The sequence below is a fragment of the Cucurbita moschata genome, unplaced genomic scaffold (genome assembly GCF_002738365.1).
Source record: "Cucurbita moschata cultivar Rifu unplaced genomic scaffold, Cmos_1.0 Cmo_Scf00048, whole genome shotgun sequence".
Lineage (NCBI taxonomy): Eukaryota > Viridiplantae > Streptophyta > Magnoliopsida > Cucurbitales > Cucurbitaceae > Cucurbita > Cucurbita moschata.
The window spans coordinates 1,526,063-1,550,533 of record NW_019268564.1 but is presented as its reverse complement, the minus strand read 5'-3'; the positions used below and the strand labels follow the sequence as shown (position 1 = coordinate 1,550,533).

Here is a 24,471-nt window from a genome sequence, read left to right as displayed (position 1 = left end):
TTAGCATATGCATTTTAAAGCGGTGGCCTGAAAGGGAAAGCCCATAGAAGACAATATTTGCTAGCGGTGAATCTAGGCCGATACATGTGTTTTCGCTGATACTAGTTCCCTTCTCCAATTGATGTGGAACTGTTCAAAGACCTAGCGATCTTGTTGGCACACCTCCTCTGTCCACTCCTTCAGGACTCAGCCTCCTTGCTGGCATAATATCTAATATCATTTGTAATAACTCAAACCAACCATTGGTTCTTTGTACTTTTCCTCAAAGTTAAAAAAAAGCTAGAGTCTTCACACTTCTCCTCCCCAATCCCGTGAAATCTGGCGGTAACAATATTTTTTTTTTATTAATTTAGTGTTACTCGGTGGTAATGGGCAAATGGTCAAAATTGCATCTAACCATCGAAGAAGGAACTGGAAGCATCGAAAATTCCAAGCTAAGTGGACGGACCAAACAAGGTAGTGCCCTGTACTGTAGCTTTCTATCGTACCCACATTTTTGTTTTTCCTGAGATCGAATGGAAATGGAACTGAATAAGCGGAGCCATTTCTACAACTATACAAATATATTGCCTTTTTCTCCGTAACCACCCGCCAGATGTTCGACAAAATGCCTCAATGGATAAGTAAAAAAGTTTTTCTTGAATGGGTCCACTATACAATTTGCTAATCAATTATCAGTTGATTCTTTATAGTAAAACGGTTTGATTCTTTTGAATTAAGACGATAGCAATCAGAGTTGTGTTGTTTCTTAGTTGTGAATTGAATCCCACCAGTCAAAATCACTATAGAAACTACAGCTTGAAGGAAAGAAATGTTTATGTCAATAATTGGCAATTGTTTGTTGTATTGTTCTTGAGTTAGTAAGATGTGTTACATTAAGCTTGGACCCTTTAATCACCAAATGTAGATGATTTGTGAATGGAATTGCTTTGAATGTGAAGAAACAGTGAAGATTTCTATGGCAGCTCTGGAGATGTCTCTTTTGAAGGTCTACATCGAGCACATTGCTGTCAGGATGGGCCAAGGAAAGAAGAAGCAGACTCATGTAGATGCTCCACCGGGTGGCGGTGTCAGCTTCTCCAACTTGGTGATATCAACATTTAACCACCTAACTCTCAACTTCAAGGAGGGCAGTAGAAGTTTACGATGTACGTGCTATCTCCTAACTTGGCCTGCATTTACTTTGGGTTTTCTCATCTCTTTCTCTCTCTAATTATCCATTTTTTTCACTCTGGCTCTGCTCTGGTGGCTTGATTGTTGAGAAAGAAAAATCACTTTCATTAGGTTCTTGCACTGTCTTCCCCAGGACCAAATGATTGCAAAAGTTTAAGCGGTTTACCGAATCTCCACAATGGTATGATATTATCCACTTTGAATATAAGCTCTTATGGTTTTACTTTTAGATTCTCGAAAAGGCCTCGTACCAAAGCAGATCTATTCTTGACCTATAAATAAACCCATGATCATTCCCCTCATTTAGTCTAGGTGGGACTCCCTCCCAACAATCCTCAACATAAAGTTGGTATAACTTCCTCTCAACGTTTGACTGTTTATCGTTGATTGGATGGACGGACGGACGATAGAACGAGATGCCACTCCTTAGTCCGGCTCTGGCCATTTGGGTTATTTTGAAGCTCTTTTGCAAGTATCCTATTTATCACATCAAATTGAGAGGGCTTCACTCGAATAAAGATTGTTGCTTAATCCAGCGTCCCTTCGGCTTCAGTCTCTCTCAGGGTATTAGGTGATTGGACATCACTAATCAAGTTATCTCAATCTTTTGATCTTTTTAGGGCTTTCCATGAGATTGATTTGGAAAAAAAATCACATGGGGAGGCAGTTTTGCTTTAGCAATGTCTTTCCATTGACTTCGTACAACAACAGAGACAAGTTAGCTTAGGCGACATCTTCTTCCCTACGCAAACTAGTTACAGGTCAGGTCAAGTATCATATACTATTATACCACAAGGTTTGTAAGATGAATTCTACAATTTCCTCTTTGAAGGTTTGACAAATATGCACAAGAAGTTGTTATCCGAAAGCAACATCCAGTTCTAATCAACAGCTCACCCTTGCTTGTTCTAGCAGCTCTTCTGTCTATAGAAGCCAATTTTGGTAATTTTCTAACCTCATCTCCGGCCTTTGTGTATCAATTGTTTTATAAGTTTATGAGCTAACCCGTGAGGCTAAGATAGGTAAAACAGTAATTTTGTACTATGATTTGGAGAACATCTCAATGCAGTGGCAGTTCAGGAGTGGCTGTTGGAGGCTCCAAAAGACTCCCTGCAGACAAAGGCAAGAAAAAAAAGAGTGTTCATGACGAGGCAACTTTTAAATCAGCACAATTAGCAATCCAATAAAGGAATCTTCCAAATTCATTGGAGAATAAAAAACCACTCTTCATCGTTTTACAGCAGTAAGAGGGGTTTGTTTGGGCTGCAAAGAAGTGGAAAAGAAGGAAGAGAAAATGTCCTTGGGAAGTATGAGAGAAGAGAGAGAAAAACAGAACTCCATAAATACAGAGCTAACAGAATCCTCCCTTCACCCAACTCTTGGTTTAGATTCTAAATTTTTGTGGGTTTGATCAACTGACGCAAGTATGCATAAAAATCTTCTCCTTTTGTGGGGTTTTGTCTTTTTCCTCTATGTCCTGATGGTTACTCTTTTTCTTTTCATTTGGGCAATTTTTTGACGATTTGGGTTGTCTTCGTTGTTTATATCCTGGTTCTTGTTCTGTTTTTCAGTGATGGACAATGCTGAGGGCAGCAAGAACAGAGACGACCTCTCTGGAGTCCATAAGTTTGAGGAGAATCACGACCAAAGGATGGACTGCACAGAGGATGCAATACAAAACAGCCACCACACTCGCTCGTTTACAGACTCCAGAATTCAGATTTCTCCACAAAGCTTAGGCTCTCCTCAGGTTTGTTCTTCTGTATCTTTTTCTTAAAAAAAAGTTCATAATTATACACTCTTTCTCTCTCTCTCTCTCTTTCCATTCCACCCACTTCCTTGAATCCTTGAAAGAAGGAATAATTCTGGAGCTGTTTAATTGGAGGCATTTTCTTTTTGAAACTATGGGAATTTGTTCTGAGCATCCTGATATGTTAAGTAATCGAATATGCAGATTATTGTCTCTCTCTCTTAAAGCTTTTTGTTAATGCTTTGTTTACATTACAGACGATGGGTCATTCTTTTCTGTGAAACTATTGGATATATTTTTCTCCTTCACTCCATTTGAAGGCAACCTGTTAAAAAGGTTGTGCAGATTATTGTTTGTTGTCTGAAAGTATAGAAGAAAATAGAGCACCTAAAGTCGCCATTAATTGCCTAATAACTATGCCAAAAGAGGGTGTCTACACTGAGTGGGACCTTGTATTTATGAGAAGAAATCTGCCAAAAATAGTGTACCTACTTCGGTTTATTGAACCACCAATAACACTACTCTCAAATTAACCCTCTCATAGTTTTTTGTTTTCATTCATCTTCACTTCTAGTACGCTACAGTTTCCTTGTCAAGTCCTGGTCTGATGCTACAGCCTCAACCTCAATCTGTGCCTCAGAGTGCTGCTGCATTCATTGAAAATGTGTTCCATGAGACGAGGTCGCGTGTTAGGATCTCATGGAATCATGGTGGCAATCAAGTAGCCATTGTTGGATCATGGGATAACTGGCAGTCGAGGTAACCGACTTCGATGATGTGCTTTTTTCCTTCTCGTTCCGTTTCGTTTTCTTGAATCTCAACTCGAACAACCTTTGATTGTGTTGAATTTACTGTGTTTCTGTTAGAGAGCTCCTGCAGAACACTGGTGAGAAGTTTGTGGTTGTTAAAACTCTGCCGGTCGGTATCTATCACTACCACTTTATAGTTGATGGTTGGTTGGTTTATGCTCCAGATCTACCTTGGTTTCGTAATGATTCAGGGAATGCTTACAATATTTTAGACTTGCCGGTAAGTTTTGATAATTTTGTGTTCCTCAAGAATGCTATTACTGCTGCTCCACACAATTCCCATTGAACTATGTTTTCCAGGGCTATGTTTCTGAATTGCCTGAAAGTATGTTCGAGTTCGAAACTCCTCCGTCCCCGCCATCGAGTTACGACAACCAATACTTTAACGAAGATGATTTCTGCAGGCCTCCACCAGAACTACCTCCACAGCTGCAAGGAACCATTTTGAACGATCCATCTTCTTCGGTTGATGGTCGACCGTTGCCAGTTACGCCTCGAAATACAGAACTAAATCATCTCTATTTGCAGAGAAATGTCCAAGATCAGTTTTTAGCACTTGGATCTTCTCAAAGGATTCATGAAAAGTATTATACTATGTTTCTATTCAAGCCTTTGTCAAGAACAAGGTGATGTCCATACTCCTTTACTCATTCCATCCACATTTTCATTTTCGAAACTGAAATTCAGCAAATGAATCTCAATATTGCTTGAAAAGTTGCTATCCTCGTAAGTTCTGTAGGTAGAGGAAGCATTAGTGCAGCTAAAAAGAGATTCTTCTCACTGAGCATATCAATTCAATTGCTATTTACTCTGGAAATTGGTATCACTCTTACAAAATCTTCCCCATCCCTTCAGTTATCTGTTTAAATGCGTTCTGGTCGTCTTTCCATCGCATTGAACATATCATTATTGTCGAAGAACATGTCATTACATATACACTCCTGAGCTAGAATTAGCAGTAAACCATTTTGGCAGAAAATGCAGGATACTTTTTGTGAGATCGGAGAACGAAACATTCCTTATAAGAGTGTGAAAATCTCTCCCTAGTATATACGTTTTATAAACCTTAAAGGGAAGCTCTGGAAGAAAAAACCCAAAAAAGACACTATCGGCTAGCAGTAGATTTAGGCTATTACGCTTTTAGCTATTCATTTCTTGGCACTTACGTCGAATGAGCTCTATAGATTTAGTTAGATACATGTTGAAAATGTTGAGGGTGTGGAAGCCCCTCTCTCACTAGTAGACGCGTTTTAGAAATCTTGAGGAGAAGCCCTTGAAAGGAAAATCCAAAGAAGACACTATCGACTAGCGGTGGACTTAGGCTGTTACGCTTTTAGCTATCCATTTCTTGGCACTTACATCGAGTTACCTCTGTAGATTTAGTTAGTTACATGTTGAAAATCTTGAGGGTGTAGAAGCCTCTCTCTAGTAGACGCATTTTAGAAATATCGAGAGGAAGCCCTTGAAGGAAAAACCCAAAAAAGACAATATCTGTTAGCGGTTCTTGGCTCTTGCGCCGAATTAGGTCGGTAGATTCAGTTAGTGAATGTAGGGGAAGAAATGGAGTAGTAGTAGGTGGGTTAAAGGGCATCTGTTTCAGATTTATGGTGTGAGACATCGCTATCTGAGACAGTAAGAGGAGTGGAGATAGACGAAGTAATGGGTGAGAGTCAGAGATGAATCTGTCTTTGTTGTGAGGGGGAATGGATGATGAATTGGTTCTTCAACTACCTCCCCTTTCTTCCTATAAAACTATCATTTAACCTTCCAAATCTATAATATTACCAAAAACATCCCCTTAATTACCATAAATTCAAAACAAATACCACCACTTAATTAAAAACTAAATTAATAAAAATACCGTTAAACTCACCATTGTTTTAAAAATATAGTTTCAGATGAAAATCGCTAACAATATTTCAAAAATACCCTTAAATTTTTTTTACATTTTTATAACACATAAGTTTTTTTTTTTTTTAAAAATGATAATACCTTTACCCTTTAAAAAATACTTATGAATTTTTAAAAAATAATATTAAAAAGTTTGAAAATAATCTAGAAAATGTCAGATAGACAATTTTCGCACGTGTATTAACAAGAATTTGTGTAAATTTTTTTTTTTAATAACCAATAAGAATTTTATCAATATTTTTTAAACATAGTACTAACGATAATAATATTTTTAAATTTTTTTAAGAAGTTAAAAAAATATTAATGAAACTTTAAACAAAATAATTAACATTTTTTATTTTTTTATTATTTATATATATATATATATATATATATATATATATATATATATATATATATATATATATATATTTATTTATTTATTTATTTTATTATTATTTTTTTTTAAAGAATGGTAGGTTCCATTAAATAACATGAGATGCAAAGAAGGGAAGCCACACTTGTTCAGTCGTTGACCCCACACTTCTCCACAGGAAGTTGGTCGCCGGTGGGACCAATCCCTCCCCTTCAACTTCCGTTACGTTGGTTGCTTACAAGTTGATTCCGTTCCGTTCCGTCGATTCCCATTTGCCGGTGACCCCACGTCGCCATTGGTTACTTCTCTGCAGTGGCCAAAGCTTGGTGAATCGGATTTGGGTCTGTGTCGAGGAGCTCTGATTCTGGTTCATGGGTTAAGGCGGAGATCTGCTTGCTTCGGAGCTTGGAGGCTTTAATGGAGGTTTTTAGTTCTTAATCGGTTGAAGAGGAGAATGAAATATTTCTTATAAAGGTGCAAAAACCTTTTTTTAACATTCATATTTTAAAACTTTGAGAGAAGTTTGAAAGGAAAAATTCAAAAATGACACTATCCGCTAGCGGTGGACTTGAGCTGTATGCTTAGTTCAAAGTTGCTTGGTACTGTATGCTCGCTCGAGTTTGACAACCAATTTGGAGTGTCAAATCAAGAAATTGGGAATGCATGCCTGATTTGATAAACAACTCTAGAACCAAATAGACACGAACGATCAAACTTGAGAGACCATTATTGTTTTGAGTTATGGTGAGAGTTGAGACCATAGAAAACAAAGCTTCAAGAATAGGTAGCTTGGAGCGTGGGATAGCTCGACCGGCTCTTTAGCCCAGATGGAGGAAAGGCAAAAGTTCGGATGGTGACCGACCTCACCAGAGATTTAAGAGTTGCCTCGATGTTGTGAGGACATAGCTCCCGAATTTGAGCGCTATAGTAAACCTCACCATGAGAATAGTGAGAAAACAAGCATCGACGAGGGTGCAACCCATTTTAGTAAGGTAAAAGCATCACTTATAGAAACCTAAGCTCTTTTGCAGGGCTCATCATGCTATCCGAAGAACTTCATCTTTGATCTCGAACAGTACTCTAAAACCACAAGCACAATCATCGAGGAATAAGAAATCACCTTAACAACAAACGCCAAGTTACAGTGGAGGTCCTGTAATATGGACATCTAAGAGGGTTGATGCATCATAGACACATGGAAAACGCTAAATAGGAACTTCATTCTCAGTTCTTCCTAAAGAAAGTCGAGATTTTGGCCCGATGAAAGAACTAAGTTGAGCACTCCATAAATAAAAGTTAAATAACATCTCCTAAACAAACTACTCTATCAGCATAGCAACAACACCACCAAATCTACAAAGAATTTCCTGTACATTCAGTTCAAGGGCACCTAGCATTCTTTATTTGCTACCCAAATCATAAGGAACAAAAAAGAAAAAACATATCAACATTTGTTTACCTCAGATATTGATGTCGAAAACGACGCTGATCTGAGAAGGTTAGCCATCAATAAGACGAACATCGCCACAGTCTTCAAAACAGTCATTTTCTCCCCCTACAAGATGAACATCTATTCAGAAATCGAGAAAAACTCGAGCCAAGTAATAGAATCATAACAAGCTAAAGTAAGCGAACGGAATCGGGAAGCAACTACTACATGTAATTTTCAATTAGGATTTGGAGACTCGAATCGGTGAAGAAGACGATTAAACTCGAATCACCACTGGGTTCAAAGAAGACCCATTGAACGCCTAGAAAAAACTTGCAATGAAGATAGATACGCAGTCATCCATCTTAGTTGTTGCATACCGATGTAGGAGCCTCGATTGCTCGACAGAAACACAAGTTTACATCCCCCGAACTAGTCGACTTCTCGATGGGACCAAGGTTACACAATGTTTTGGTATTGAGGTGAGTCAAAGACTTGCTATATACTTCTACTACAGCTTCAAATGCTGTCTTTCATACTGATTTTTATGTTCTGTACTTTAATAGATAATTGCAACTTGTGATCCTCAATATCTTTCAGCACGGAAAAAAGGTTCGATCGATACACTTCACACTTCCGATTTGCACACTCCAACTCGTTCGACAGTTCATTGATTTTCTTGTCCAAATCGTCCTGCCAAAAATTTCGAGAAAGAAAAAAAGTAAGAACAAAATCATGCAAGTGAATGAAGGATTGTCCAGCCACGGTCATGTCGAAATCCAATGCTAAATCTTCAAAACACTAAAAGGATATCGAAATCCACCTTTTTTTCTTATCTAGAAATCTTGAGTAATGCATTCCATTATAAAAAAGGGAAGAAGTTGGAACCGAGAGATACAAAAGAAAGCGAACTCGTACCTCGGACATGTTTATTCCCAAGCTCCCGTCTTGACATGTGCTACTACTATGATTAGTATAGCTTATATCATTTGCAGGGTCCGCTTTAATTCGCTCATCGATCGAAGAAATTTTACTGTTATTCCTTGGCGTATGCGAAACCCTTTTTACAGCCTCCTGAAGGGCATCCTTTGCCACGTTATATGTATCGATAGTCTTTGCTCCTTCCTCGATGAATTTAAAAGCCTCGTGGCGTAGGGTAATATATCTCACCGTATGAGATTCGAGATAGTTGTTATAGATATCATTCACATGGTCCTCCAATATCACGTTACTCTTCGCGTTTCTCGTCCATCGTTTCAATATGTAATGAGATGGAAGAGTAAGCACATTGGTCACTCTGAAGACAGCCAAGATATGTCTGCACAAAAGGCCTGAAAACTCAAACATCTGGCAACTACAATTTGCCCTCATCTCCACAACATTAAACTTCACATAGTGAGCTTTATGATCCTCTCCAAATTTGGCCACTTGATAAGTTATAACTTCCCCGTTATCATCGGCCTTCGAGGCCATGAAAGTTAACGTGCCAACTAACTCGTCTTGGAACCGTGAAAACAGCTTCCTGGTGTAAAGCTCAGAAACCTGTTTTTCCATTGGTGATGGAGTCTTTAGAACAGGGGAAGTGTTCATTGTATCATAATCTGCTTTTACTTCTTTCTCATTTCGACTCTCGAGAGCTTTTTCATACAGTTTGAAGAACTGACTCAAATTGGTTGAAGCATTCACATACCCATCAAAATATGAATTCATGCTATCACTTCGTTGTGTAATAGACATTTCAGCAAAAAAAGTGTTCCTCAAATACACCGGAACCCACTGCCTCCGAGCTGAGTAAACCGTCTGAAGCCACTCGTGATCCCTGAGATCATATCTGTCGACGAGTGACAACCAGCAGGACTCAAATTCCTCAATGGAGTCAGTCAAGTTTACACACTTATGGAAGTCAGCTTCAAAGCTTGGATGTTTAAGGAACACATGTGATAGCATCTCCTGGCATTTCTTGAAAATATGCCATTTGCAAAAACGGTGATGGGTCTCGGGGAAAACTTGTGCGATGGCTGACTGTATTACTGCATCATGATCGGTAGTAATCGACATAGGTGGGTGACCAGACATTGCTAAAAGCCACGTTCTAAATAGCCAATTAAACGATGCTTCAGATTCATTTATTAGAAAAGCACAACCAAACAACACTGGCTGTCCATGGTGATTCACCCCGGTGAAAGGAGCGAAGGGCAGACGATATCTATTCGATCTATAGGTCGTGTCGAATGTAACAGTATCGCCAAAGTAAGTATAGTTCATCTGAGCCTTTGGATCAGCCCAAAAGACATTTCCAACCCATTGATCCTCCTCTCCCTGCACGGCGTAGAAGAAGTTAGGATTTTCAGAATGCATTTGCCTTAAGTAATCCAACAGCAGTTGAATGTCGCCTTCTAAGCTCCTTTGGCGATTATTCCTCATATAATTTCGACAATCGACCTCCGTAAATCCAACTTTACTGATTCCACCATACTCCTTTATGAGTGCAGACATAATCCTGCGAGGTCCCATCCCAGCAGCCTGTAAAGTATCAATCAAGGTCTTTGCTGGACCTGATATTTGCCTATGAGACCTTAAGCAGTGCACCTGATCAGGAGGAACTAACTCATGGTTATGCTCTCTAACAAAACAAGACACAACCCATTTCCCAGAATCATGCATCTTCACAGATAAAGATGCTTTGCAACCGACTCTTGTAACGGTTCGAGGACGCTTAATTTCTCGGTCTTTAGTTCGCTTCTCATTCATATTCCTAAACCCCTCTTTGGCACAAACAAATTGCCTCTGTATAATCGCTCCATCACGCCTAGATCGACGGGAGGAGCTGACACGAGTACTAAACCCAACCCGTCGAGCATACGAGTTATAGAAAGCCTTGGCAGCCTCTTCAGACTCGAATTCCATTCCTTCATGAGGTTCAAGATCCAAAAGATCACCATCAGGAAGATAAATCTCACCACTGCCAGCACCACAACCAAGACCACTCAAAGGAGAGCTATCAATCATTTCCTCTTCCTCCATGGAATCATGCACCATAGCCATAGAATAATCATCTCCATCTCTCCCACTGCCTCCCCCCAATCCAATATCAAATTCAATCACCTCATTATCCATGTGAAACAGTTAATATCCAATCAGAACTTACTTTGCAAACTCAATACCCATTCCAACCCGGTGAGTACAAGTTACAACTAGAAGAGATCAGTTACTCAACTCACCTCATATTCAAAGGCAAACCACAATACCCATTAAATCAAACACAAAAACAACCAAAACCCATAACCCAAAAATGAATTCAGATTTAAGCATCCAACAATCCACAGAAATTACTCAACCAACAACTAGAAAACAGAAAACGAAGCACAATCCAGTAGGGGGTTCGGGTTCGGGTTCGCGGGGCCGAAAAACCCTAGAAATGAAATTGAATTTTGCCGGGAACTCGAAAGAGGCGGGGAAATTTCAGGAGCGGAAAGGGAAGAGGAAAAATACCGTGGATTAAGTGGAAAATTGGACGATGATCCCCCAGAGACGGTGAAAGAGCGCTGAGAGTTCACAGGACGGCAATGGATTCTTCGTACGGTAGCGCAGCTGGAAGGCTTCACAAACTTTGTTCCAATGAATCGCCGACAACTCTCTCAAATGCTCGCATGCCGTCGCCAACGTAAAGATTGAATTCGAAATTATTGGACGCATTTGGATTGAATTTCTATTTATTTTTGTATGATTTTATTTCTTGCTCAAAATCCGCCTCTTAATCTCTCAATTTAGATATGTCTTCAAAATTTATAATTTTTAATTCCGATATAATTTCGCATAATTTTAATTTAATTATGTACGTTAATAGAAATATATGCTAAATTAATAAAAATATTCCTAAATCTCAAAAAAAAATATTTTAATAATATTACTTTGCTAAGAGAAGATAACAGACAGTCACACAACAATCCTTTCCAGCCAGCCAGCCAACCCGTGAGGTTGAACACAAGCCCTTTTCAGTCAAGCTTCGGTCGAGTTCTTCTATCAATCTCCTAGCCCTTGTTTAACTCCTTGTTCTGTAAACTGGTTGCTAGTTGATTTGATGACCCAGGACATGCGAAAGCCCAATCCGAGAGGACGGAAATGACAAAGAGAAAGCAATATAGCCGGTTCGAAAAGCGCATCTCGCATTGCATACCGGAGAAAAAGTTAAAAAAATACAACTTTTAATAATATTTCAACATTACACTTAATACCTTAAAAAAATTTCATTAATACTATTCAACTATTTAAAAAGTTAAAAAATACTCCTTGTCATACTCGGGTTAAAAAAATACCAATAAAATTTTAAAAGTCAGATTAACACTTTTTACCTCTGTAAATTTTTTTTACGGTCAACGTATGAACAAAAGCTGTCTATGACACCTCATACATTACTTTTTGGGTACGAAAAATGTATTTTTTATTTTTTTTCTAATAAACCTTAAAGTTATTTTTGTAAGTTTTTAAAAATTTTCACAATATTTTTAAAACAAAATATTAATAATTTTCATCGCGAAACTATATATATATATATATATTATATTATTTAATTTAATTTAATTTATTTATTTATTTTGCTTCCTAGAATTAAAATAAAATAAAAGAAAAATTAAGGCTAATCCTTTGCAATTACATGAGAATACATGTATATATATATATTCCTTTAGTCCTCAAAATTTATCTAAATTATTCCTCAGTCCCTCTTCTTCTTCTTTGTTTTCAAACATACCCCAATTTAGACCCGTTCAAACATAAATACACAAAACTCCAAGCCCCTATAAATAAATTTAAAAAAATTAAAAAAAAAAAAAAAAAAAAAAAATTCCACCCTCTCATGGGAACTCAAAGCCTCCTCCACCAATGGCAGCATCAGCATCCTCTGCCTTGGGTGGGCTAATGGCTATCCACAACAAAGACAGCGTTATGGCTATCAAACCAGACCAAACTATCACAATTGTCGGTGTCTTTCCTCTCCTTCCCATCAGCCCCTTCGCAAATGGGTACAAATGTGCCAATACCCAAAAGCTGAAAAACGCCCCACCAATGAACTTGCTCCATTGTGGCACTGTGCTGTATATTGTCCTTGAAAATGCCACCACCATGGCTATGATGTTCATCATCGCTATCACAATTGGTGGCACCATTAACGATGTCCATTTCACGAGGTATAAATCCGCGTAGATGTCTTCATTTTCGTCACCTGATGACTTCGACGTTAACGTGAATGAGATCTCTATCCCTGCTATCACCTTCAAAAGCCCCTGTACTACCGCCGCTAAGTGAGCCGACGTGCCTGTGATTAGAGTTTAACATGTCATTGTCAATGTAAATGTTGGTGGTGTCGTGGAAGTAAAAGTTTCGAATTCTTGACCTGAAATGAGCCAGAATTGTTCGTTTCTCCACCATTCTTCTAACCCAATGCCGGACCATTTCACTTCGAGAATGGCTAATGAGATCAAACATATTGTGATGATGAGAAGGTAGATTAAGAAAGTGGCGTTGAGTGATTGGACGATGAAGTTCCCGGAGAAAAGAGAGAGTGCCGGGAGGAAGCAATAGACGATGAGGAAGATCGAGGTGAAGGGATAGATGCCGACGTTAAGGTATGCGAGGCGTTGGAGAAATTTGAGGCGTCTCGTAGCGAGAAAAGCATTGTTTCTTGAGAAAAAAATCTCGACTGAACCTGTTGCCCATCGAAGCACTTGATGGAGACGATCCGTGAGATTAATCGGAGCTGACCCACGAAATGCATCACGTTTGGTAATGCAATACACTGAGTGCCATCCACGGTTATGCATACGATAACCCGTGACAACGTCCTCTGTAACTGATCCATAAATCCATCCGACTCGCTCGCCCCATTCCGTTTTGTCCTCGTACCTTTGACAATAAGCAAATTACGTAGCTACTTATAACTAAAACATTCGAGACTAAAACATGTATTTAACATATCATACCAACACGAAATGACCGAGACAGCTTCAGCGACCGTTGCAGCGTCGAGCGGTTGACGTGGAACCCTCAAGGCCCCGGGAGGTCGTCCATACTTAACCGCAGGATGATCAGCAATCGGGCGACCTTGAAACTCAGCAACCAATATAGACTCAGCCAACATTGTGGAATTTCCAAAACGCTTGGGAAGTAAATTCACATCAAGGTCAGGATCAAAGTCAGTTGGCTGCAACGGTTGTGTCTCAGGCTGATCACTTTTAGCCTGTTTCATCTTATCGGGTTGCGGCGGGTCGAACCCGTAGAGTGCGAACCGCCTAAACATACAACCCGTCCCGACGTACACCGGACCCTGTATTCCATCGAGCGCTCTCATATTACCATCGAAGAAGACCGTGTTATGATTGGCGTATCGATCGGAAGGATCAATGCCTTCAAATCTTTGAGGGAATTGAATGTAACATATGTCCTCCCCACCACGGTCCATCATGAAGCACATTCCCTCTTTGATGGCTTTGCAATTGTAGATGTAATGATCACAATCAAGGTTGAGAATGAATGGACCATTTGACAAAACGGCTGAAGATCTTACAAGGGCATTCATGGCTCCCGCCTTCTTGTTATGGTCGTACCCGGGTCGTTTTTCACGAGACACGTATACGAACATCGGAAGACGAATGTCGACATCCGTGAAGTCTATGATCTTCTCGTCTGTGCTCCCTAGTAACGGGTCGTGGCTTGGAGGCTTCAGCATCACCTATCAACGAGCGAGAACGAAAGTTTTAGAGAGGAAACAAATATTCCCGAACATATCAAATGTAATGGCACCTAATGACCTCGACATTCCCCTGCATCCCTTGCAATGTGGTCACGTTATCTATTTGTCACGAAGTACTTCTAAGACGGAAGACTATCCCTATAGACTAACATGAGGCGGTTTAATATGTTTTGTCCTCACTCACATGCTTCCTCGGAAAGCACGATTCTACACCTAATGACCCCAACATTCTTTTGTATCCCTTGCAACATGGTCACATTATCTACTTGTCACGAAGTGCTTCTAAGAGTGAAGACTATCCCTATAGACCAACACGAGCTTTTTTAATATGTTTTGTCCTCACTCACATGCTTTCTCGGGAAGCACGATTAGCTTTAGGGTTCTTACGAGTGAGCCACCGAACAAAATGTGTTCTTTGTTAGTATAGACAGTAACTTCAATTGTGATCACTCTCATCGGATGTGGTCTCGGTTCATTGTAGTTTAGATTCTATACCTGAAGAATTCCGGAGTGATCGCCCTTAGAATGGTCGCCAGTAGGGACAACCCAAGTGCCAGGCCAATGTGAGCCATCAGCCATCCATGTTGCTTTTTGAACCTTAATTGGCTCCATAGCATCTGGTCCTCCCTTTTCTTTCATGAGCTTCCACATCTTCATCTCTTCCCTTGCATTGAAAGCTTCCGACCGCCTCCTAATCGAGTCCGGGAGACCGTTTGTTCGAACCTTAAACTCGTCGTACTCCCGCTTGATCTTCCTTCTATCCTTCACAAAATCCGATCTACTCTTGTTCTTCGTTGGATCCACTTTTAAACTAAAATAGCTTTCGGGATTCCTCGGCTCGATATCGTGCTTACGACAAAACGGTACCCACAAATCTGCGAAACTCGCAGCCTCCGCCATTGCCTCAAATGTCAAGAGAGCGCCTCCATCATCAGAGACGTAACATGCAAGTTTCTCAACTGGATAATCAACTGCAAGGATGGATAATATGGTATTGGCAGTCACGAGAACCGGTTCCTTTTCAGGGTCGGCTGTGGATACAAACAAGTCGACTCCCGGGAGGTCGGAACGACCGGTGGGATTCAACGGAGACGGCGCATCAAACTTGTCGTAAAGGACTTGAAGATCGGTCGCGCGATTAACCGGACATAGCTTCGGAATTTGATCAAGAATCCAAGAGAAAGCAAACCATATCTCACAAACAATAGACATTAGCCATAGCCATATTGCATCCTCATTTGGATGTCGCACTCTCCAATGCAAAAAGAAGCCCAACACCACAAATCTTACTAATATCAATAGTCTGCAAAAAAAACACAACCAAATTTGCACGTTTGACGATAATCTATAAGATATCGAGTCATTCATGTACTAAACCTGTAAGGACTGATGATGCTTGCTGGGATCGGAAACGTTCGGCTAAGCGGTTTCCATGGCTTGTCCATTGCCTCCATCATCCCGTCACCGAAGTTGTCGTTGCCACCGTTGCCGTAACCGTCCTCCGGAGTCCAATAGGCACTACCAACTCCATAAGTTCCCTTTGACTCAAACAACCATTTGTTGTGGTCAAACTCACCAGTTTGGTTTAGCTTCATCATTGACATGTTTTGTGAGCCACCTTTAGACCCATCTGGTCCATGTAATTGCAATGCTGAATACTCATTAGAGTCTTCCTCATAGTCTCCCACTTTGTAGGGCTCTTTGCAGCCAGGACAAAGCCCTGTTTCCTTTAAGGCATCAAGATAGCAATCCCTACATATTCTAAACCTGCACGAGCATGAGTTTGACGATAACGATATGACATAACTGAAACGACCCAGATCCACCGCTAGCAGATATTGTCCTCTTTGGGCTTTAAAACGCGTCTGCTAGGGGAAGGTTTCCACACCCTTATAAATGGTGATTTGTTCTCCTCCCCAACCAATGTGGGACATCACAATCCACCCCCCTTCGGGGCCAGCGTCCTCGCTGGCACTCTTTCCTTCCTCCAATCGATGTGGGACCACCCCCAAATCCACCCCCTTTGGGGCCAGCGTTCTTGCTGGCACACCGCCTTGTGTCTACCCCCCTTCGGGGAACAACGAGAAGGCTGACATATCGTCTAGTGTCTGGCTCTGATACCATTTCCCTTTCGGGCTTCCCCTCAAGACTTTAAAACACTGTCTGCTAGGAGAAGGTTTCCACACCTTTATAAATGGTGATTTGTTCTCCTCCCCAACCAACGTGGGACATCACAATAACCAACGTGGGACATCACAATAACGATTCTAAAGTTTAAGTTGACGGATTATGAAAAAGATTCGAACCTGCATTCACAAGGAGTGATATCTTTACCCCGCTCGTCTTTCATGACCTTGCCATCACAAGCCGGCATGGCACACGAAGATCCCTTAGCTCCGGCCATTTGAGGATGAGTAACCTCGGAATCTATCACCTTATCCATGAGATGTGCTCGTGTAACGCTGTTGAATCCACCGGTAAACAACGAGTTCGAGACGTATTGCTCCTCCGCTTTGCTCGCTATTGACGAATCCATCGGTTGATTATCTGGTGTCGGAGGAATATGCACCGTGTAGTTAATATAATCCCCCGAAACCTCTCCCGACATGTCGAGATCTTCTCTCGACAAACTAACATACCGACCGCTCGATGTTCTTCGAGCAAACTTAACCGTTTGTCCACTCGCAGCACGAATGCTTGTGGAATTCGCAGATGCGCCCGGGCTGCGAATCGCTTTCTTAGATGGTTGGTTGGTTAAAGTTGCCATTGTTGATGTTGGTTTAAGCTGCAGATTCCCTCAGTTTTCAATCAAAACATCCTTTTAGGCTCTGAAAAACCCCATCAGCTCCCATCTTCCTTAGTGACCCAAATGAAAGAAACCTTAAAGTTCACGAAACAAGAACAGAAATGGAAAATATGTTTGGAATTACAAAGCTTGTGAGAGAAAGGAAGGGAGCTTGAAATCAATGGTGGGCGTTGTTCGAAGAAGTTAAGAGAGCATATGGTTGAAAGTGAGACATAATGATTGATGGATTGATCCAACGGTGGGGATTTTGTTGGAGAGAGACCAAGTTCATCCAAGGCTAAGTTTAGAAACGCTTTGTTGAGGATTTTAAGGATTGTGTTTGTGGAGGTAAATATAGAGTGTTTTTTTTTTTAATTGGGATAAATAAATGTTTTATTTTTCCAATTTAATTATTATTATTTACGTTTGGAAATCTCCCTAATGGATATGTTTTAAAATCATGATGCTGACGACACTATTGAGGATCATTGGGAATGAGTCTCACATCGGTTAGTTTAGTGGAAGATCATGCAATGCTATCTCGATTGCTATGAGGCTTTTTGGAAAGCCCAAAGCAAAATTATGAGAGCTTATGTTAAAAGTGGACAATATCATACCATTGTGGAGAGTCGTGATTCCTAAAAGACACTACATAATGGGTCAAAGTGGACAATATATGCTAATAGTGGGTCTGAACTGTTGCAAATGATATTAGAGCTCGACACCAGGCAATGTACCGTGAGGACGCTGGTTCACAAGGGGGTGGATTGTGAGATGGGTCAAAGCGGACAATATATGCTAATAGTGGGTCTGAGCTGTTTCAAATAGTATTAAAGCTCGACACCGGGCGGTGTACCAGTGAGAACACTGACTCACAAGGGGGTGGATTGTGAGATACCACGTCGGTTGGACAGGGAAACAAAGTATTCCTTACAAAGTGTGGAAACCTCTGTCTATACAGTGTGAAAATCCCAAAGACCCAAAAACCGTAAGGTTTAGGTTCCCTTATAAACTTATTTGGATTGGATCACGTTGTAACAGCCCCAACCCACTACTAGGATATTGTCAACTTTGACTAGTTACCTACCAAAACGTGATCCAATCCAAATAAGTTTATAACGGAACCTAAACCTTACAGTTTTTGGGTCTTTGGAATTTTCGAACATCCTTAATTTGATGCGGCTTAAAAAGCATTTTTTTCGAAAAGCAATTCCAAACACGTTAGTAATTTGACACGTGTTTTCCATAAAATCGAAACCGAACAGGTTAACAATATTATTGAGAGAATTTTGTTGAGAAGAAGAGGTTGCATATTTCTTTCAAACATTATATGAAGTTTGAGGATCTTCACCACGTAATGTCAAAAGAGACACCTAAAACAAATAACTTCACTAAGGATGAAAACTTGCTTCACAGTTTATATAACCCCAACACGGCCAGAAACTCAAAACACAGACAGAAACACAAAGAAAAAGGAAACAGATTCTTCTTCATTTCAAATCCCAACACGGCCTCCTGGCCTGATTGATAATGGCGTCTTAAACCAACCCTCCTTTGTTCTTCATTTTTTTCTCTGTTCATACTCAACAGCAACAGATTCAAAAAAAAAACCCAAAAAAAGGGGAAGAAAAGAAACACTGTTTTTATTTTTTATTTTTTTTTCCTCTGATTTATACATTATACATACCTCCGCCGTGGATGGCGTAGCTCCGGCGAGTTGGCAGATTAGGAGGATGAAACAGTGGCGATGTCTCTGATTGATCTGTTGTATTTCATGTGGCTTTTGACGAGTTGTCCGGCTGCAAGGGCGGACATGAGAGAGAGCTCTCCTGCTAGCACTGAGCCAGCTACAATGGTGGCTAGGAGCCTGGCGTTTGAGCCTGGTGCGTCTCTGTTAGCGCCCTTGACTCCTAGCAGATTCAGACAAGCTGATTGGGAGGCTAGTTGTGTCCCCCCACCAACTGTACCAACCTGTAGAATCAAACGAAATTGATTCTCAATCATGATTATGGCCTATAAAATAATACTATAATGTTTTTGGATCCTATTTATGTGAAACGAAACAAAATACATGATATTGTCGATTCCAGTTCAACCTTGGGACTCGCAATTGTTGAATCTAAAACGAAGTATGGTATAAATTTGAATTGGGTTGTTAGTTCGAACATAACTCTATAAACAACGTATCAATTACGTTTTGATCTTTGGATTCACAATTGTTGAACCTAAAATGTTTTAGTTCGGTCCCCCTATCGGTAACAAAATTAAAACTCCCTTAAAATCAAGCAAATCTGACCTCAATGGATGGCATAGTGACGGATACGTGAAGATCCTTGCCATCATTCACGGCCTCCATCATTGTAATGCAGTGTGAACTCTCCACGTTCTGTGCAGGATCTTGGCCAGTGGCAATGTAAATGGCAGTAACAATGTTACTGGCATGAGCATTGAATCCACCCAGAGCTCCAGCCATGGCGGATCCAACAAGATTCTTAAGCATGTTAAGTTCTACCAAAGCGTCCACGGTGGTTTTCAGCACCTTCCTCACCACATCCCCTTTAATTATGGCTTCACAAACCACTGATTTCCCCCTTCCTTCAATCCAGTTCACAGCAGCAGGTTTTTTGTCTGAACAGAAATTTCCTGAATCACCACAATCAAACGATTTCGAAACGGTTTTGAAACGGTTTTGGGAATATAATTGGATTTTGTTATGGTAATTTGTTATACTGTTAACTTACCAGAGATGCCGATTACATCCATGTCAGGGAAATCCTCCTGCAAGAAATCCAGAACGTTCTGCACGCCTTTAGAGACCATGTTCATTCCCATGGCGTCGCCGGTGCTGCACGAGAATCTCATATAGAGGTTTTTGCCGGCAATGGCGCACTTGATGTTCTGTAATCTTCCGAATCGGCTCGATTTGTTGAAGACCAAAGCCAGAGTCTCGAAATTGTCAGGCTCTTCCAGAAGCATTTTCAATTGAGCGGCTCTCTTTGCGGTGGCGAATCTCACCACCGGTGCTCTGGTCATTCCGTCTCTCAACAAGATGCTGTTGGCTCCTCCAGAGAGATGAATCGCCTTACATCCTCTGTTTGTGCTTGCAACCAAACATCCCTCAGTTGTAGCCATTGGAACTGAAAATTCTCTTCCATCGAGAAGAAGCGGACCTGCAATCCCTACCGGAATCTGGACGTATCCGACTGGCATCTCACAGCACTGTCCTAAAATCGAATCGTAATCGAAACCGTCCAGAGGTAATCCGTAGAGAGATTTACCGGTAATCCTCTGAAGCGCCTCACGGCGAATTGCCGCCGCTCTAGCGCAGTCTCCGAGCTTCGATTCGAGAGAGTACGACGGAGTAGTTCCAACCACCACGGATTTCACGATCTCCTCATCTTCTTCGTTTAATTTGATCGAAACTGGCAGCGAATCAACCGATTTCAATACAGACACAACTGCAGGCGAAACTTGAGGAGGAACAGAGCAATCAATCGCTGCACCACACGGCACTTTCCGCGAATCATCCTTAACAATGGAACGCTCATCGTCGTCTACAGAAGTCCATACTTCCGTTGACGGTCGGAGAAACAGAGACTGAACAAAATCGATACCGAAGAATCCAATAAGGTACACGAACGAGGCAACTAAAGCGATGAGAGCGACGATCTCGGACGGATTAACGAAATGCAGAGGAATAGAGTTACGGATCTTCTCCCGCCAGCGGCTGAGCAGATAATACACCACGGAGAAGAAGAGCGTGAAGAAGACAGCGTTGGTGAAGTATAGAGGGAGAACCAAAGCGTCGGAAGCCTTCGTGGAATTTCCGTCGATGGTAGTTGACTTAGCCTTCACCTTGGTAGTCGTCGATCGGCAGCGGGCGTCCATAATGATATTGAAGTAGAAAGTCCAAAACGCCGGCGCCGGATCGGACGGTGGTGGCTCGAGAAGGAAATGAGCCGCTAGATAGAGAGAGAAAGAGCAGTAGTGGCGGCAATTCCGGACCGGAAAGAAAAAACAGTTGCCGGTCTGAGTTTGAACGGGAGGAGCGAAGTTCAACAACTATTTATAGGGTTCTTTTTTGTCTGAATTTCCCATTTGAGCTGGGTCCCACTGTGTTCGCCTAATAACTCTTTAGTCTTTATTGTAAAATTTCAAAAAAAAAAAGTTTTTTTTTTTTTGGTCTTTTTTCTAAAAAAATTGATTTTATTTTTTGAATTTCCAATTTCATAGTTTTTTTTTTCTATTATGAATATGAACAAAATTATTACCGTTTTATGATTATAATATATATTTTCAGATTAGTGAGAGAACACACGTGTAACACGTGTCTTACGGCCTGTTTTACCTTTTATTTTCGCCTGTCGCTTTCACTTGTTATATTGATATTATAAAAATTCATTTAGTCACGTTCTGAATTTTTTATTATAATTAAATTCTTTAATATTTAACATTTAACATTGCTTTGTAATAATTTTCTAACATTAAACTACAATTTTAAATATTAATTATCCTTAATAAAAAATAATAATAACAACGATAAAATAATATAGATACTAATATCCCTAAAACGCTCATAAGGTACGATGTGCACCTGTAATATGACAGTGCTAAGCCGAATATGATGACGAGTAACACGACAATTAATCTCAATATGTTTGGTTCATTCATGAAATACTGATTCACGAGCTGTCTTTTAATAATACTCTGTCACAATAAAATGACGTGCGATGATGAAGATAAACAACCATATCTACAACCAAACAATTTCACAAGAAGTCGAGATCATGGCGCGATACTTAACTTCGATAGTTGAAGACCGAGAAATAACATGTTTTTTTGTTTTTTACTCTTCCACGAAAATAGTAAATCGCAAAAAAAAAATACAAAAGCTGGTGGTCGGCTTGCAGTTTGTCGAATCACCAACCTAATCAACATCAGAGTAAGCCACACAAGTTTAACAACGATGAAGAAGGAAACAAGAAACCCTAAAACTGAGTTTCTCGAAGATACTTGAAATACAAAGAGCAGCAACCCAATGAACTAACTGCATTAACGACATGCACAGTATCTAAACGAGCCAGATCAATATTACGATATAATCTGACAAAGGAAAACTATCTGATGAGGAGTATTCAATTTTGTTATCAGCACGCTCAAGTCTTTCATATCAGAACAACAAAATAATTTAAATTTAAATATTTTATGTCATTAGAATCATCACTAATAATAATTATATTTTAAACAAAATATTAACAAATTTATTATAATAAAATTAGTAAAAGTGAAATAATAATAATAATAAAATCTTTAAACAATTAAAAAAAAAAGTCAATGAAAGATTTGCATTTGTTTGGGCAAAGAAAATGGTAAAAAATTAATTAATTATATTATCTTATATAAAAATAAATAAATATATAGAAAATCGAATTTATAATTATATATATTAAGAAGAATATTAAAATTAAAATTACACAAAATTGTGAGTAATATAGAATAATAAAATTTTATTATTTTAAAATTTTGAAGATGTGCAAATAATTAATTAAAAAATGCATAAATCTTGTATTATTATAAATAAAATCAAGAAGCCACCCTCACAATATATATAATAATTTATAAACCATGTGAATCTCGCCCAACGTGGTTATGTCAAAGAATTAATTTATGAATAAATACGACCTATATCTAAAATTTAAATTCTATGTTGGTTGGAAAGAGAAACGAAACATTTTTTTGTAAAATTCTCTCTTAGCTGACGCGATTTTAAATTGTATTAAATTTTTTAATAAACAAAAAAATAATCCTAATAACATTATTTCTATAAATATGTTGATATTATTTATTTTCTAAAATGAATATTATTGTTTGATCAAATTCATTTAATTTCAAGCGGATGTGAAAATTAATTTTAAAATTTATTGAAAGAGAAATTATTAAAATTGATTAATTTAAAATAAAATTAAAAAATTAGACGAAAATAAAAATGATATTTGAGTTAATTTTTGTACCAAAAAGAAAATAGAGAGATAAAAAAAATTGGCGAAAATAATACTCAGAGCAAGGAATATGAAGGCGTGAAAAACGTGGTTCTGGTGGGTCCCACGCACGTGATCTAACTTAAGTTACATGCATTCTGCACGTGCTACGGTGAGCAATAATTTTTATTTTATTTTATTTTATTTTGTAATATTTTTTTTTTCTAATTAAGGGATGAAATCATGTTTTCAAGTTAAATAAATAATAATTAATTAATTAATTTTGGTTTTTATTTTTTAATTTCTTTTAAAAGAATGTTTTCATATAATCTCTCTGACTAACACTATATTTATTTTCAAATTAATAATTTAGTTGAGTAATTTTTAATTAAGTAAATGAGAGACATATATGAAATTATATAATAAGAATTTTAACAAAAACAAATTTTTTTAGCCATTTTTTAAATATATTAGAATATATATATATATATATATATATATATATATATATTATTTTTATTTTTTATATTAACAAAAACTCTCCAAACCTCCAATAATATTTTTAATTTTTTTTAAAAAAAAAATTAAAAATAGTAATTTTTTATTTATGAAAAAACATTAGTATTTTATTTTAAAAATATTCTCGAACTTAAAAAATATCTATAAAATTTTAAAAGTAAAATTAACCAAATTTTTTTTTAAGGTTAATATATGAACAAAAAAACCCATCTATTTATTTAAATGTTTGAAAAAATATATATATGCTTTTTTTTTCTTTTATTAAAGACAAAATTTTGAATAAATAACTCGAACAACACAAACTAACCTAATCCACAAAAAAAATATAGTTGGATTGGATTGAGTTCATTGTTAAACGAAGGTTATTTGAGTTGAAAATTTTATGACTCGAACAATTGAGTTAGGTTTAAAAAAACGTCCCAACTCAACCCACGAACACCCCTACTAACCTAAATCAAATTAGGACTTTTTTTGGTACGCTCCAAAGTTTCGAAACTTGATTACTACAATTTCCTTCCCTACACAATCTCATTTTAGTCACATTTTTCTCCCCTCGAATCTATCGGTTTCTTAGGTAAAATTTTATTTTGATGTTGAAATTTAGATATAAAACATGGTCAAATGTTAGCTACGTTTCATTTTCGTGTTTATTTAAAGTACTTGAAATCGTTTGTCTCGTGATGAATAGAATGGATTAGAAATTTAGAATCTAAAGGTTCGTGTTGGTTTGTTGTCGGTTTAAATACCCCAATTTAGACATAAGCAACTAATATATAGTTTCCTTTCTACTCATACCCGAAAATTTTACTCCACCAAACTCAATAATTATATATAAGGCAAAAATTTAAATCGGTAGAAATTACGTTGAATATTTTATTATATTTTTATCTAATAAAATATTATTGAATTTACTAGAATGTTTTGTATTTCTTTAATAAAAATGATCGATTAGATTATATATATATATATATATATATATATATATATATATATATATATATATATATATATATA

At 38.4% G+C, this 24,471-nt stretch overlaps 4 protein-coding genes across 20 annotated transcripts; 1 reads left to right on the top strand and 3 right to left on the bottom strand.

Annotated features, from left to right (window-relative positions):
• The first annotated feature begins 377 nt into the window (after window positions 1–377).
• Window positions 378–6,509, top strand: LOC111435212 (SNF1-related protein kinase regulatory subunit beta-2-like). 12 transcript variants are annotated; one of them, XM_023072594.1, is made up of 7 exons: window positions 378–456; window positions 966–1,148; window positions 2,745–2,923; window positions 3,498–3,682; window positions 3,790–3,952; window positions 4,033–4,358; window positions 6,177–6,509. In XM_023072594.1, exons 2-7 carry the CDS (start codon window positions 974–976, stop codon window positions 6,358–6,360), a joined length of 1,212 nt encoding a protein of 403 aa, XP_022928362.1. In that variant the 5' UTR covers window positions 378–456; window positions 966–973; the 3' UTR covers window positions 6,361–6,509. The 12 variants fall into 12 exon arrangements, with proteins under 12 accessions (XP_022928362.1, XP_022928361.1, XP_022928360.1 ...); XM_023072593.1 differs by having other exon boundaries at window positions 385–456; window positions 942–1,148; XM_023072592.1 differs by lacking the exon at window positions 378–456 and adding an exon at window positions 593–623.
• A 689-nt stretch (window positions 6,510–7,198) lies between these two features.
• On the bottom strand, window positions 7,199–11,127 carry LOC111435211 (protein FAR1-RELATED SEQUENCE 5-like). Of its 5 annotated transcripts, none has more exons than XR_002709048.1 (4): window positions 8,346–11,127; window positions 7,656–8,120; window positions 7,458–7,553; window positions 7,199–7,365 (listed from the first exon to the last, which is right to left on the bottom strand). XR_002709048.1 is itself a non-coding variant. In XM_023072589.1 (2 exons), exons 1-2 carry the CDS (start codon window positions 10,542–10,544, stop codon window positions 7,947–7,949), a joined length of 2,373 nt encoding a protein of 790 aa, XP_022928357.1. In that variant the 5' UTR covers window positions 10,545–11,127; the 3' UTR covers window positions 7,655–7,946. The 5 variants fall into 5 exon arrangements, 1 of the variants encoding a protein (XP_022928357.1); XR_002709046.1 differs by having other exon boundaries at window positions 7,199–7,553; window positions 8,346–10,648; window positions 10,920–11,126; XR_002709045.1 differs by having other exon boundaries at window positions 7,199–7,553.
• Window positions 11,128–12,280: 1,153 nt separating this feature from the next.
• LOC111435210 (cellulose synthase-like protein D4) lies at window positions 12,281–16,942 on the bottom strand. Its single transcript, XM_023072588.1, has 6 exons — window positions 16,482–16,942; window positions 15,553–15,942; window positions 14,671–15,478; window positions 13,406–14,154; window positions 12,820–13,328; window positions 12,281–12,741 (listed from the first exon to the last, which is right to left on the bottom strand). The coding sequence occupies exons 1-6, from the start codon at window positions 16,940–16,942 to the stop codon at window positions 12,281–12,283; spliced, it is 3,378 nt and encodes a 1,125-aa protein (XP_022928356.1).
• Window positions 16,943–18,259: 1,317 nt separating this feature from the next.
• Window positions 18,260–20,979, bottom strand: LOC111435117 (3-hydroxy-3-methylglutaryl-coenzyme A reductase 1-like). 2 transcript variants are annotated; one of them, XM_023072455.1, is made up of 4 exons: window positions 19,702–20,979; window positions 19,257–19,603; window positions 18,648–18,931; window positions 18,260–18,533 (listed from the first exon to the last, which is right to left on the bottom strand). In XM_023072455.1, the coding sequence occupies exons 1-3, from the start codon at window positions 20,846–20,848 to the stop codon at window positions 18,686–18,688; spliced, it is 1,740 nt and encodes a 579-aa protein (XP_022928223.1). In that variant the 5' UTR covers window positions 20,849–20,979; the 3' UTR covers window positions 18,260–18,533; window positions 18,648–18,685. The 2 variants fall into 2 exon arrangements, with proteins under 2 accessions (XP_022928223.1, XP_022928221.1); XM_023072453.1 differs by lacking the exon at window positions 18,260–18,533 and having other exon boundaries at window positions 18,627–18,931.
• Between the last annotated feature and the right edge of the window lie 3,492 nt (window positions 20,980–24,471).

Excerpts from the sequence above, each read along its gene's own strand:
- LOC111435210 (XM_023072588.1), bottom strand. The coding sequence starts at position 16,942 with ATGGCAACTTTAACCAACCAACCATCTAAGAAAGCGATTCGCAGCCCG. Across the intron at positions 14,155-14,670 it reads ATCACTCCGGAATTCTTCAG|GTGATGCTGAAGCCTCCAAG; the intron begins GTATAGAATCTA and ends GCTCGTTGATAG. Across the intron at positions 12,742-12,819 it reads ACAATTCTGGCTCATTTCAG|GCACGTCGGCTCACTTAGCG; the intron begins GTCAAGAATTCG and ends CTCTAATCACAG.
- LOC111435117 (XM_023072455.1), bottom strand. The coding sequence starts at position 20,848 with ATGGACGCCCGCTGCCGATCGACGACTACCAAGGTGAAGGCTAAGTCA. Across the intron at positions 19,604-19,701 it reads GGATGTAATCGGCATCTCTG|GAAATTTCTGTTCAGACAAA; the intron begins GTAAGTTAACAG and ends GTGGTGATTCAG. Across the intron at positions 18,932-19,256 it reads TCACTATGCCATCCATTGAG|GTTGGTACAGTTGGTGGGGG; the intron begins GTCAGATTTGCT and ends TTGATTCTACAG.
- LOC111435212 (XM_023072592.1), top strand. The coding sequence starts at position 596 with ATGTTCGACAAAATGCCTCAATGGATAA. Across the intron at positions 624-965 it reads CAAAATGCCTCAATGGATAA|CTCTGGAGATGTCTCTTTTG; the intron begins GTAAAAAAGTTT and ends TTTCTATGGCAG. Across the intron at positions 1,149-2,744 it reads GGGCAGTAGAAGTTTACGAT|TGATGGACAATGCTGAGGGC; the intron begins GTACGTGCTATC and ends TCTGTTTTTCAG.
- LOC111435211 (XM_023072589.1), bottom strand. The coding sequence starts at position 10,544 with ATGGATAATGAGGTGATTGAATTTGATATTGGATTGGGGGGAGGCAGT. Across the intron at positions 8,121-8,345 it reads TGGGAATAAACATGTCCGAG|GACGATTTGGACAAGAAAAT; the intron begins GTACGAGTTCGC and ends AATTTTTGGCAG.